This window comes from Coloeus monedula (assembly GCF_965178545.1).
Source record: "Coloeus monedula genome assembly, chromosome: 7".
In the NCBI taxonomy this organism is placed as follows: Eukaryota; Metazoa; Chordata; class Aves; order Passeriformes; family Corvidae; genus Coloeus; species Coloeus monedula.
The window spans coordinates 8,618,095-8,631,702 of record NC_138787.1 but is presented as its reverse complement, the minus strand read 5'-3'; the positions used below and the strand labels follow the sequence as shown (position 1 = coordinate 8,631,702).

Genomic DNA, 13,608 nt, shown 5'->3' with positions numbered 1-13,608 from the left:
ACTTCTCACAGGAGGTATGTGGAGAGAAAAAATAGACCAGGGAGAAAAATTTAGGCAGTCACGTGTCTGTCAGTGTATGTATTACACAGTCCTAGGCTAGGGAGTAGAGTGTGTACTTCAGTTCATCCACCTGCAGATGTCATTTCCTTCTTTTGTTCTTTAGACTATCCCTCCCTATATTCTTCTGTTCTCACTTCGCTGTTTTCCTTTACTGTCTTACAAACTGCAGAAAACAAAAGACCATTAATTCTGTCACCATCTGATCTTACAAACTCACCAGGAACTGTGAGCGATGGGGAGCAGCTGGGGCTCAAGAAGGACATGTGAGACTGGGATCTGTCTACTTTAATGGGGTGTCTGTAACATGCCTAGTGGTGCAGCGTGACTGCAGCAGTGCAGGTGCTGTCCTGGGTTCTCCTTGTCCATCGCTGCACCAGGGACAAAACCCGTTACCTCTAACGGTGCTAAGAAGTGTGGCCGTACCGTAATCCAAGGGCTCCTCTGCGTAACAAAGGACTCAAGAGTTGGTGCTTGAAAGCCCTAAGCCTTACTTACGTGGTCTTTCCTTCTTTATATTGCTTCAGCTTTGCTTCAGTTTAAAAAGAACACTTCCATTTTACAGTGAAGAGACACTTAACACCCTTTAGTGCCATAAAATGATAAGTACCTGTGCAGAATCTATAGCATGTTTAGCAGAGAAAAGCCCTGTCAAGCAGGCGATCCAAAATGCACTCACTGTTAAGTCAAGAACATTCAAAAACAGAGCAAGAGTTCTGTATAGGAAGGCCACTAGCAGCAAGACTCACCCCTAAGGGAGGCTGCTGCTACCAAATCCACAGCTAAATTGCCACTCACACTCTAGAAGTCAGGTTTGGCTTGGGAGGCTCTGGCAGTAGCAACAAGCAGTTGTGAAAATGGAGGAAAGCCTCATTATCTTGGATGGTTTGAGAGAAGGGTTCAAACTCCTCCCTGAACAATTACCATAGACCAAATGAAGATTTATTTAATCTTTCCCTGTCACCATCATGAAAATTGAGCACTTAAAAACATTACAGATTAGGCAAAGGATACTCAAAAAGAAGTCAATGTTTCTTGCATGTTTTAAAATACACAGGTTTTTTTCAGTGTACTTCATAGTTAGCCAAGAACTCCCATCCATGTAATTTGAGGCCAAGGAAGAAAATCAGATTTGTCTGAGCTTAAACACACAGTTTTTCTGGATGTCCTCTCTTTAGTGAGGCAGTGATGATTATCATTCCATAATATGGAAGTACGTAAGTACATATATGTACTATATAAGTACATAATATGTATTTACATACAACAGCCTAGATTATACATTAAGGTAGTATTTTACCTAAGCAATATGTTAAATGGAAAAGCCTCCCCAGTTTAGGTAATTATATGTTTTAGAAGAATACCAGGTAACCTACTTCAAACAAGGAAGAAAGTTTAAAAGCAATAAAAATTAGAAATAAAAATCAACCCATGTTGTATGTAGTTGTGAGATCCATCATTTGGCAGGGATGGGTAAACACTATCCAAAGTAGAGCATGAAATGACTAAATGCATGCAAGACAGAATGGCAGCAACATGAGAAAGATGATGGCTACCTTAGTGGGTAGCTAATAGTGACCTTAAAAATCCTCCCAAGCCTGTTCCAACACTGGAAGGGTTTCATAAACAAAAACCACCAAAACCAGCTGCTGTCACTGGAGCCCTGTTCACTTGCACAGTGCTCCTGTGATATGTGGAGATGACACAGCCTTACTGAAACAATTGTTAAGTACTGTCCACTGTTCAGCTAGAAAATCTGGGAACAGAATCTAGGCGTTAATCCATTGCGCTTATAAAAGCCTTTCTCCCTGAACAAAGGATGTTACACTTTTCTCTGTAGTGTTTACAGTGATGCCCTGCACTCTTCCATATCGACCAGTTTACAGCACACATTGCTTTGTGTCCCTCACATTCCCTGCACACGACAGAAGGGAACTGGTGCCTACAGTCAGATTTTATTATGAAATACTGTTTTAACACAGTGCAAGAGTAGTTCCCAGGCTCTTGGTTCAGCATCCTCCAGTGACTTTAATAAAAGGTCATTATCACTGAATTATTTTCACTTCAGGTTTTTCAGGTTATGTTCACTGCTGACATTGTAATATGAGCAAATGAAATAAAAGTTCATGTTGATACTACTAAATATGTTATGGATATTTTATATTTCTTACCACAGTTTTTACAGTTTCACAAATATCAAAATCCAGGTGTACATGTCCATTTTGCAACATAGAATGACTATACAATTCCAAAAAGAGCAGGCATTTCAAATACACAATTCTGAAGTGTAAACACAGTGTACAAGCTCTTCACTTCACAATCCAGGTGCTATGCAGTAGCAGCTGAGGTAACACCGTACAGCATGAACTCAACAAATGGTTGGTTAGCCTCAAGATGATTTTTAGCATTCTTCTGTCCTGTCACCTGTTCAGTCTTTAGTTCTCCCCCAAGTTATACAAACATACAATAAATACATTTCTGATTTTAAAGGACACTTAGACAAGTCATGAGGATTTATGTGAGTACAGTACATTTAAGTTCAAGTGCAAAAAAAGTAACAAGTGGCTAGTCATTGATGTTTCTTTTTATCGTCTATGGTGTTGGTCCCAGGCACTGCCAGAACATGGGTTGTTCTAAAAGCACAGCTAAAGCACAGCTATGGGACACCCCTTCAGTCAAGCTAACAGATGTCAAAGTGGATAAACCTGTGCACCCCTTCCCTGCTCAGCTGCTGCCACCTTCTTCTCCCTGACTCTGGGCTCTGGTTGGCTTTACCTCTGGCTCACCACGGTCCCACAGCGGCACCTCACACACATCTCACTTCCAGGAGGGCAGCTGAGCAGTGCTCCCTCAGTCCCATGGGAGCTGAGTGCTCAGGATCTCCTGGGAACCAGCTGTTCATCTAAGAAAACGGGCCAAAACACTATCCTGACTAAACCCCCCCGACTCTTCCCTGAGCCCAAGGATTTCCCTCCAGCAGCAATTTTCACTATGCACCAGCACGAGCTGGCTGCAGACAGTATTAAGAAGCTTAACAAAACATAATCCAAAGTCCTCCAGTGTCTTGACATTGGGCAAAGTAACTTCCCAAACACACTGCAATTGAGTTACATTTGCTTCCTCCTGAGAATCTCTCACTCTACTCGACTTCTGCATCCACTACTTTGCCCCTATAATCCTAAACATTAAGATTTTTAGGTGATTCCTCCCTACCCCCCCCACCTTCCCTAGGCACTTAAAGCTTAATGTTTTCTTAATAAATAACCATAGTAATTACACTGCATTAAATAAACCCTTGTATAGATAATGAAATAAAACCCCCAAAAAGACCATTGATCAGTCTCAGGCTGTGCAATCTTGATCAAAGATTCTTGTCTCAATAACTAAAATTACCCAAATGCACACAACCTTATGCCCAACTGCAGGGCTGCAAGCACAGAGGGTAACTTCTTCAGAAGCCTTCCTCCAGCTTTTGTGTTGCACTAAAAGGCCAGTTCAAAACCTTTGCTTTGCAGAACTAAACCTTTATCTCAAACAAGAGAACATTAGCTTCAAAAACATATTCTTTGAATATGTATGTGGTTTACTTAATCCATCACTGTAATATTAGGATACACTTCCTTAAGCTACTCTATTTCTGAGACATCTTTCCAGAGACAGTTTCACAACATTCCTAGAATTATTGGATCTGATATTTTCTAATAGACTATTCAGGGAAACTCAGTGTCTCTCTTAATTGATTTGGGAATAAATTTAAGGAAAAAAAATTATCCAAGCAAGTCAGACACTCTGTGCCTCAACAAATGAGGAGTGAACTCCCTTTTTTCTACAGATTGCAAAGAAATCTCATAGCACTTGACTCAGCTTTAGCAAAGCAGCCGAGAATTCTTCCTACCATCATATCCGGCCACATCACTTCCCTCAAGAATCCGAACTTCTGGCCTCCCTGCTCATGTTGCTCTGTGTAGTCATATGAATATTCTTTATATAGTTAAAAGCTTGCACTGCATCACATTATGATTGTTAAGATGAAGGAAGTCCTACTCTTGAGCTCCTACTCCAGCATTTCCCATGTGAGAAGCAGAATTCCATGCACTGGATTTGGTAAGATGAGCGCATCTCAGGGCCCTGCAGCAGCAGGCTGAGCATCATGATCCGACACAACACGGTTGCCATCTGCTTGAGAATCTGATGTTGCTGTAGGTGTTGGTGCCGAACAATTTCTGGACTGCTCAGAATCTGTCGGATTTTGGGGTTGTCTTGCTGAGCTGGCTGACGAAGCACTGCAGTTCTCATTGGTTTTCTAGACAGAGGGGAAAGGATTGCATGCCAAAAGTCACCATGAACGCTCAGGACACTCTCCCCCCCTGGCACACCCCCAGATGCATTCAGGCACTGCTGGAAAGTCACAAAGCACTTGCTTTGAATGCCCACAACATAACAAGTCAAACGTAAAGCAGCAAAGCAAAAGTAGTACATTTAAATCCAGATGACACTAATAGCAAGCAGACAGCAGCTTACCTTCCATCTCTTTTCCTAACTGCACTTTCCCAAGAAGCATGCAAAAAACAAACTTGTTGTGTTTCAAGGGGAAGAAAACAATTAACTGGACTTCAAAGTGTTTAGACAAGATAATTCTTTTGACTAAGTAACTCTATAACTTTTTTTTTTTTCACTTAAATACCCTTTTTTTTCCCACTTAAATGCTTCTTAAATACCATTTTTCTCAGTTGATCCCTCCCTCCCCAAGATACTGCTCAGACTTCCTGACTGGCAGGATTTTTGCTGTACTGATGTACAAATCCATCCAATCTTCTCAAACAAGCCTTACCAGGGAACATAAGAGCACATTTAAACACCAGTTACATTCCCAGGGCTGAAATGGCAAACCTGCACACTAACACATTTCATTAGAAGGTGATGCACTGCCTATGATTTTTTGTTTTGCACTGAAGCACAGAGAATAAGGCTAGTATGTGTATAAGCAAGCAGAAGCAAAACTGATCCAAAATCTTTATGAAATAAGAAGGAATCATTTTTGTCACTAATTCTCTGTGCACCAACCCTCCTTCCAAATGATCTATTTTCATTTTAAGGAAACTATTTAATATATTTAGTAAGAGACCTGGACAGCCTTTTCTAGTTTCAGTATTTTAATATCATCAGCCTAAAGTAAATGACCAAGCACAAAATCTGAAATATTTTGGAACAAGTTTGTCCTCTTGGAGCACTGAAACAGGGATGAGAAATTCTGGAGAATACACATGTTGAAGAAAATGATACAATGAGGTCCACTGAATTTTGGCACATCAAAAATAAGTACTTTTAGATCAGCACTGTATTTTTACAGGAAGAAAGACATAATGAAGAGACCATATGCCATAGAGAACAGGCACAAAAGCCCTTCTGGCCACTTCACAGTGCTCAGGGAAGCAGCTGGGTTGTGTCCAACAATGTTGGACAAACCACTCTCAGACACCACACACCGACCAAACATTATTTTATTGCCATGTTCATTGCCTGAGTTCTGTATAACTTTTTTTCTCTGATTTAACAGAGGCAGCTTAACCAAGACCCTGAGGGCATTTGCAGCAGGAAACTGAGCAGTTTCTTTGGAGACGTTACTTTGATGTCAGAGACCTTGTGATATCTTCAGCTCACATTCTCTGTCTCTGGAAAAGTCAAAACCAAACAAAAACCCCAACCAATCTAAAGCACGCCTGTAACACATTTCCAAGAATAAAGTCAAGTAAGAAAGGCAGGTGACCAGGTGAAATTCCTACACACTGCTCTGCTGATTCACATTCATATCCCAAATTACCCATTGCTAAAGACAGCACTTGAGGAAAAAGCATTTCTGTGTTTACGCCTACTGGGTGCAAGAATGAACCTCACCCACTCCTTCCAGACAGGTAAACACAGCAGCTGAGGCTGACCGTGCTGCTCTAAACCCTGACTGACAGCACTTCCCTACTGGGCTTAGCAGTGCTCCAGCTCCAGTCTGAAAGACATGGCCAGAGCATTTCAAGTTCAAGATCCAAGCCCATACAACCACTGAGGAAGCTAGTACAAGCTGTTCTGGGGAGAGACTGAACAGAAGGGGAATGGTGCACAGTAAGCACCAGCCACCAGATATTTTAAGTCCCGGGATGGCTCTTATCTGGTGTAACTAGGTAAAAAAGAGATTAACTTCATTTGAAAAGAAGGCTCTGTATCCAGTCAGTAGCTGTCTGGCACACAGCAACCATTCAGATGTCTGACAGCATCATCTAAGGAAGCAAAACTAAATAAAAATAATCTTACAGTCTGTTAAGCAGCTGTGCATCTTCATGTTCAATTATCACCTTGTAAATTTTGCAAAATGCATAACCTGCACATTCCAACTAATATGAAAAGAAATGTAAACAAATATATCCAAATCCATAAAACAGAGTCCCTTTCCATGCGTCGTCTTCTCCTACCATCTTCAGGAAGACACTACTTGCAAAACTAGTTATTCCTGCTGCACTATACATAGAAAACAACTCTATTTCATGCAGTATTTCAACTACTGTGTCACAAGTCCACCTTTATTACAAGCTGATAGAAAATACCTGCCAGGTACTAACAGATTTACAGAGCTATAAAGGTTTTCAAGCAGCTAAAATTACGTAAGAACTTCCTGAACATTAGAAGATTACCTGTAAAGGCTGATTCTCAGGAGCTGGATTGGTTTTGGATAGTTTAACCATCTCTTTTATCTGGTAGACAGCATAAGCTAAGGTGACCCAAGGAGAAGAACTGATGCCCCATGCAGGCCTGTTCACATCCTCTTGCTCTTCTTGGTGTTTAGTTTTCTTTGGAGGGAGTCTGGGCTCAGTCCGAGGCATGATATCTTCCGACTGCTGTTGTACAAGGTCAATAGTTGCTATGGGAACAGGACTGGAAGGCACTGGAATCCTTTCTGCCAGCATTGTCTTTTCTGAAGTTCAAAACAAAATAATCACTGGCAAAGCCAACAAGCTTAAAAAAAAAACCTGAAGCAGACAATGAGCATGAAGTGCTTCTTGCTTTCACACTATGGTTATCACTGCCCTGAAAGCAGAACACTGGCACGAACAGCCAGGAGCCAGACACAGCAGTCTGGTTAGGGAAACGTGGCTGGTGCCTGACAAGCACGGCTTGCTGTGCCACTGCACAAGGGCTGAGGAGTACGAAAAACTCCAGCTGTTCCCAACAGTTACTGTGGAGTTGTGCAGTTAGTGAGACGAGAATTAAGGATAGTGACACACTGGAAGACACAAAGTATCTGTCAAAGAGTTTCAGGTAAAGGAAGAAATCCTCCCATGAGACCTTTACATATCTTAGGTCTTCCAATAAACTGTAATAGTTTTCATAGCTATCCTGAAATGTCATCCATAAAATGACTGCCAAGACCCAATCCAATGTGCTTTACAATCCTGAAGGGCCAGAGTATTTATACAAAAAATAATTAAACAGATTTTTAGTAGCTGGGCGATACTTTCAGTACTAGCTGTGTGCTCTCTGTAAAAAACACATTCTGTAAACTTTGAAAAAATATTTTTTCCAAAGAAAATATTTTACAGATTAAAAACATCCTTTTTCAAAATTATAAAATCACATTTGGTTTACAAACTCCTAGATAGTACTGGATATTTTAAGCAAGGGAGTGAAGAAATGAAGAGACTACCCCTGCACACACTTGACCACATGCTTCATTTTACTCATCCCACTGGTCTGCTTGAAAGCAGCCTAATTACTGTCATGCTTAAAATTAACATACACACTGTTAAAATGGGTAGTGTGTATTAAATGAAAACAAAAGACAGAAACAAAGAGAATAAGGACACTTTGAACAAACTGGCCTTTTGTAGATTCCCATGTAATTAACTAGATGCTGATGGGAAACTGAAGCAGCAAATATCCTTTTCATCTTTCAATTTTTTGCCATTATCATTTGAATACAGGTGAAGAAAATACAAGCAAAATATGTATTTGAAAACTTCAGTACAGGCAACTTGGTAACTACTTAATTTCATATTCCAGTTAAAGAAAACTAACTTTCATTTCATACTCAAAGCTCATATTGGGAAGTATTTGGGTAAAAAGCATCTCAAAAATTCATGACTTTTCACACTTTGCCAGAGTTTGTCTTTGTAAGAATTAGATTTGTGGCAAACCTCTAAGTTTGTTCCAAGTATTTAATTTCTGGTTAGCCTTTATATTGATAAAAGTAGAGATTAAAAAGTTCAAGTTCCACAGAGAGGTGATATCTCAGGTTTAAAAAGAAAACTATAAAGTTTTGTGTCCTCTGAAGCCATCTCTACAATTTCTAGCAGGTGGCTTTGACTAGTAGAACATGAGAGCACGAAATGGGATCAAGGTGACCTTAAAGAATTGATGCAACTGACATGACTCACTACAGCTCTTAAGACTAACCTAAGGGATTCTCAGAACTGAGAGGACATACAGGCAGCAAAATATATCATGCTTTCCTTCTATGGACATTCAAGAACTCAGTGCTACCCTTCTTACAGCAGCAGCAGCAGCAGCATACTGCTTAAATGTCTTCCTTGTTCAGGACAAAAACTTCCCTCTTGAAAACAAACTGCTTTGTCAAAATCCAAGTCAAGACACCAAACATACAAAATTAAAGCTGCCAGAGCAGCTACAGAGAGATCTTTTTTCACTACTTCTAATTCTGTAGTGTCTTTGTGACACGAACATTTACCTTCTTCTTCATCAGGAACCAGCATCCACTGGATCAGTGCAAACAGAAGCAGAATCACTAAACAAGCCATCCCTATTCCTCTGAATGTGGCAGCAGGACCTGTAATGAGATTTTTTTTTTCTAAATTGAGAACCTACTTACTTAATAAAATAAAATGAGTCAGCATTATGTGGTTCTTGGCTATATATTGCCCATGCAGACTCTTATTAGCTTGTTTCATTACATTTTCCTCCCCCATCACTTCTTCAACAGGCTTTGCAAAGGATTTTTAAGCAAGTAATTAGATTCTCATTTGTTCATCGAGAGGCTTTATAGTATCAACCTATTCTCTCACAAAGGATTCATTTATCTTACTTACAGATCAGGTCGGGTATTCAACACAATACTGAAAATATCTAGGCGTAACATATTTAATCAATCTGGAATACTGACAGAACAAAGCCATGAGCAATTTGGTCTGAATGTAGTGCTGACCTTGCTTTGATCACAGGCCTGGACTGGAGATCTCAGGGCCCTCCCCAACCTGACCAGTTCTATGATTCTGTGATCCATACAAAGTGTATTACTCTTTAATGTATAACAACACCTACAGCACAAATAAGTTTAAAGCCAACAATTCAGTAAAATCAGAATAAATAAAAATGAAATTTTCAATATGATTTTTCCTTACCGAAGTAATTGACCAAAACCCCTCCAACCATGGCTCCACATCCCCTGCCCAGCCCCAAGTGAAGACCTTGCAGTATTCCCTGTGCCGATGTTCTCAGCTCCGGAGGCACTGCCGCGCTGAGGTACGAGATGCAGGCTGCCCAGATAGCCGCATGCGTGACACCTGGAGAAATGAAACATCATCAGGAGCACCAGGGCCACGGGGTACCAGCACAACATCTGAGCAACTGCACTCACCAGCTGGAGCACATGGAGAAAAACCAACAAAATCCCCTCCAGTGACAAATGTCTGCAGAGTACAAATCAGCTTTTGGTAATGTGATACTGGCAACCAAGCCACAGGGAGACAGGACAACTCCTTCTGCAGAGCCTGTCAAAAGCTCTTTCTCCCTCTAAAATGACTTCACTCCTCTTCTTGAGACACAGTCCCTAGGGAGACAAGTCTCGCTGCCAGATTCCTTGTGCCTTCAGAAGAGACCCAGGGCCTTTGGTATACAGTCCCAATTTTACAAGCTGCAGGCAATTAAACTGTTGATGTCTCTCAGCAGTCTCCTTACTGCCACAGTGAAGGCAGCACAAAGGTCATAAAATGCAAACAGTATCAGAGATATCCATGCTCTTCTCACTCCCCCCAAAAACCCAGCACCTCCCAGCAAACTCCTTTCTGAACTCAACACCAACACACTCTGCATTTGGGCATGGAATGGTCCAGATGGGAACAGCACACAAGCTCCTCAGGGTAAGCCAAAAATGTCACTTTCCATGGCTGCTGTTGAGAGGCAGAGTCAGCGTGCCTCCCTCCTGCTGTGGCTGCATCCTGCCCTGTGCCTGCTATGCATGCATCCTGAGTGGGCACTGCCACCGCTTCGCTCACTCCTGCAGCAGCCCCAGCCCTCACTGCCATCAACCACGGCCCCGCGGCAGCCCCAGCCCTCACTGCCATCAACCACGGCCCCGCGGCAGCCCCAGCCCTCACTGCCATCAACCACGGCCCCGCGGCAGCCCCAGCCCTCACTGCCATCAACCACGGCCCCACGGCAGCCCCAGCCCCCAGCAGAGATCTTGCAAGCGTCTATCTGGCACGTGCCCGGCAGATTCAGGGCTGGGAACACTTTTTCCTCCCCCAGGAGAGCTAAGGGAAGGCCAGCGCAGCTCCCTCAGTGTGGGAGACTGGCTGCAGGTGGAGCCCTCGCCTTGGAGCACCTGCCTGAGCGCGTGTGTGGAGTGCGGAAGAACGGGACAAGAAAAGGCAGGATTGTGGAGAAGTTAGAAAAACAAAACAGTTTCGTAGTTCATCACACTTTAAATAAGCCTGAACTATTTTGCCACCCTCAGACTGAGTGGGAATATTTTTTCCTTATTTCAGAGGTATTAAAAATAGTCATCACAGTTTACCCATGCCTGAGCTCTACTGCCTCAGTTTTAAACAAATATTGGCACAATTGATGATTCCGTCAACATGTTTCTGTCCTCTACACTTGACTTAGTAATGAACAGTTGGACAATAAATGCTTAGGCATTTAGGCTGAAGACTCCTAAGAGCAAGAAAACATACTTTCATAACATAGGGAACAATTTGGATCTTGCTTAGATAAAATGATAAATAGCACTATATGAAATTGATATAGTGCAGATATACACATTAGATGTCCACCAGGCTGTAAAGGTCAAATTCATTCCAAATCAACCCCAAAATTCCTCAAACTCTGGGTATTATACATATATATGTGTATATATCTCTATAAGTTTTGGTAATAGTAGATCAGTGTGTTGAAAAACAAAATGCTTGCACTAAAATGAGTCTGTATTACCTTACCATTTATATTTCCAGGTTTTAAAACTCACAGATTTTCTAATGAAAAAGCTTAAGAGCTTTAAAACTCATTAAGTCTCTACTCTTTTTAATGTAGATTCATGGATGCATTGCAAATAGCAACCAAGAACTGTCCCAATAATAAAGCAGAGCTAATTTAAAATAGGTAAAGTGGTTTTGGTTTAGAAAGTATATCAATTAACATAAAACATGCAGTTTTATCAGCTATTAGGAGTGAGTCAATTTTTAAAGCCAGGCAAATAAAAAACACATTAGAAATTATTTGAACTGTGAAGCACAATACCACTGAGTTTGTTTAAATACAAAAGGCCATAACTTAACTAACAGGTTCTTGGATGTTTTCATCTTTACCAGTGAAAGTCCCACCAGAACACAGTGTTCCTGGTTTCTCTGAAAACAAATCCATACCTTTAAATCAGCTCAATACACTTGCATTTAAAGGCACAACCTTTTTATTTTAGTATGTGTACATTATTAATGTGGTTCTTTTTATAATTATTTATACAATAGTGACTATTTGGAACAGTTTTTACCACAACTTGCATATGAAGTCTGGTCTGGATTACTGTTACTGCTAACCACAATTCTTTTTAAAAGAAGTTGCTCACTATATATATTGTGACATTATATACTAAAACCACTAACCACCATTTCATCATCTGCACTACAGTTCCAACAAGTGCAGCAACCCTAGAGTGATGCTTGTAAATTTAGGATAACTTATATGTAAACCATGACCTGAAGATTTGGGGATCCAAATTTATTTCAAGAGAAAAATGTATCATAATTATTGTCAGCTAAAGGCCAAACTCTTTGCTCTCTAGACATAAAACTGGGCTGCTGGAACATCAGTAGGAGTCACTTCCTAGAATAGGACTTGTTTTGGAGTTTGTTGAGTAACTGCCAAGTGAAAACAGCTCATTTTCAGGTTAACAATATAGTTTTGTAATTTAGAAAAATTCCTGTCATGTAAATTGGTGAGCTAGCATAGCTGTTGCCAGAGAATCTGGACCACTGCCCTGCAACAATAAATTACAGCTAACTAGCATAGCAAAACTTCATCTGCTAAGTGCCAACTGAACAAGATTACTTGTGTGCCCACATACTGATGACATAGATATATATACTTTACAAGGACGTCTTGAAATCTTCAGTTATTAAAAATTCAGCCTTAAGCTCTTATTTTCATACAATGCCTGTGCAAGTCAATACAGCATAGTGGTTGAAAACTTTAAATTGAGAAGTGAGTTTAAATCTCCTCATTTACTCCTTTGAGAGTGCAATGCAATGCGAGTTGTCCTCACCCCAGCTACAAACAGCAGCTGGAACACAGCATGGTTCTTATTACAATCAATAGATGGAAGTCTGCACAGTCATCTTCCAGAAATGTCTCCATGCCCTTCAGCACAGCACATGGGGATAATCCTGCTTGTATTGCAGAAACATATTAAATAGAAAAATACATTTTTCACAAAAGGCAACTGAAACTTTTGTTAGCCTTAAAACCCCTCGAGCTGATGGAACTCGAGTTTAAATAGAATTTGACAGCTTCCTGGAAAAGAGTTATGTGCAATTAGAACAAGGACTTCACCGAGGGCTTTTGAAGACCCCTCAACTTGATGGCCCACATGGAGCCCACATGTTCTACACAATATACTTTTTTTTGGTTTTTAATACTTCTAATCCTTACACAGGGAAAGCAGCTACAACTCTTGTTTCCCTCTGTCAATGAGCTCACTTAAAAACAAGAGCTTCCACCTCACCAAATTTCATTAAGGTGTCACTTCTTACTGGCACTGACAATTCAGTAGTTACGTAGGAGAGAAAGCAGAGCCCAAAGAAACAGGACTTGGAACTGCTGCAGAAAAAATAACAGCTCTAGAAGAGATGAAAACAGCTAAGAGCAGGAAGGGAAATGAATAAAGAAGGGGGGAAAGTCAACAGTACTTCTAAAAAGGTAACCTTGATCCCCCATTTGGAAGACTGAATGAGATGACTGGAATCCTACAAATGCAGTGGCAGTCGTTAGAAACACACGGGGGCACCCATGGACTTCGGGGGCCAACAAGGGACATCTGATGCAGGCTGAAAAGAGCACAAAGACCTGGGGGCTGGGCAGGGGGAGTTGTGTGTGGGTTTGGTTTGGTTTTAGCTTTCTCATTTGCTGACTATAAATACCTGTATATAGCCAGATCAACCAAGGAGCCCATGATTCAACAGCAGCTAAATATGGTAACAACTGGCAGATACATTTATGACAAAGTATTATTTTGAAGGTCCTTAATTTTTTCTTCAAATATCAATTACTCAGGATTGT

The 13,608-nt window shown here is 40.9% G+C and overlaps 1 protein-coding gene across 1 annotated transcript in view; it reads right to left on the bottom strand.

The window, feature by feature from the left end:
• Positions 1 to 26: 26 nt before the first annotated feature.
• MFSD6 (major facilitator superfamily domain containing 6) overlaps positions 27 to 13,608 on the bottom strand; it is a 30,021-nt gene continuing 16,439 nt past the window's right edge. The window contains exons 4-7 of the mRNA XM_082284598.1: positions 9,459 to 9,620; positions 8,789 to 8,887; positions 6,738 to 7,018; positions 27 to 4,360 (exon numbers count right to left, since the gene is read on the bottom strand). Of these exons, the coding sequence (XP_082140724.1) occupies positions 4,178 to 4,360; positions 6,738 to 7,018; positions 8,789 to 8,887; positions 9,459 to 9,620 (725 nt within the window). The 3' untranslated portion in view covers positions 27 to 4,177. The remainder of the gene's footprint in view (positions 4,361 to 6,737; positions 7,019 to 8,788; positions 8,888 to 9,458; positions 9,621 to 13,608) is intronic.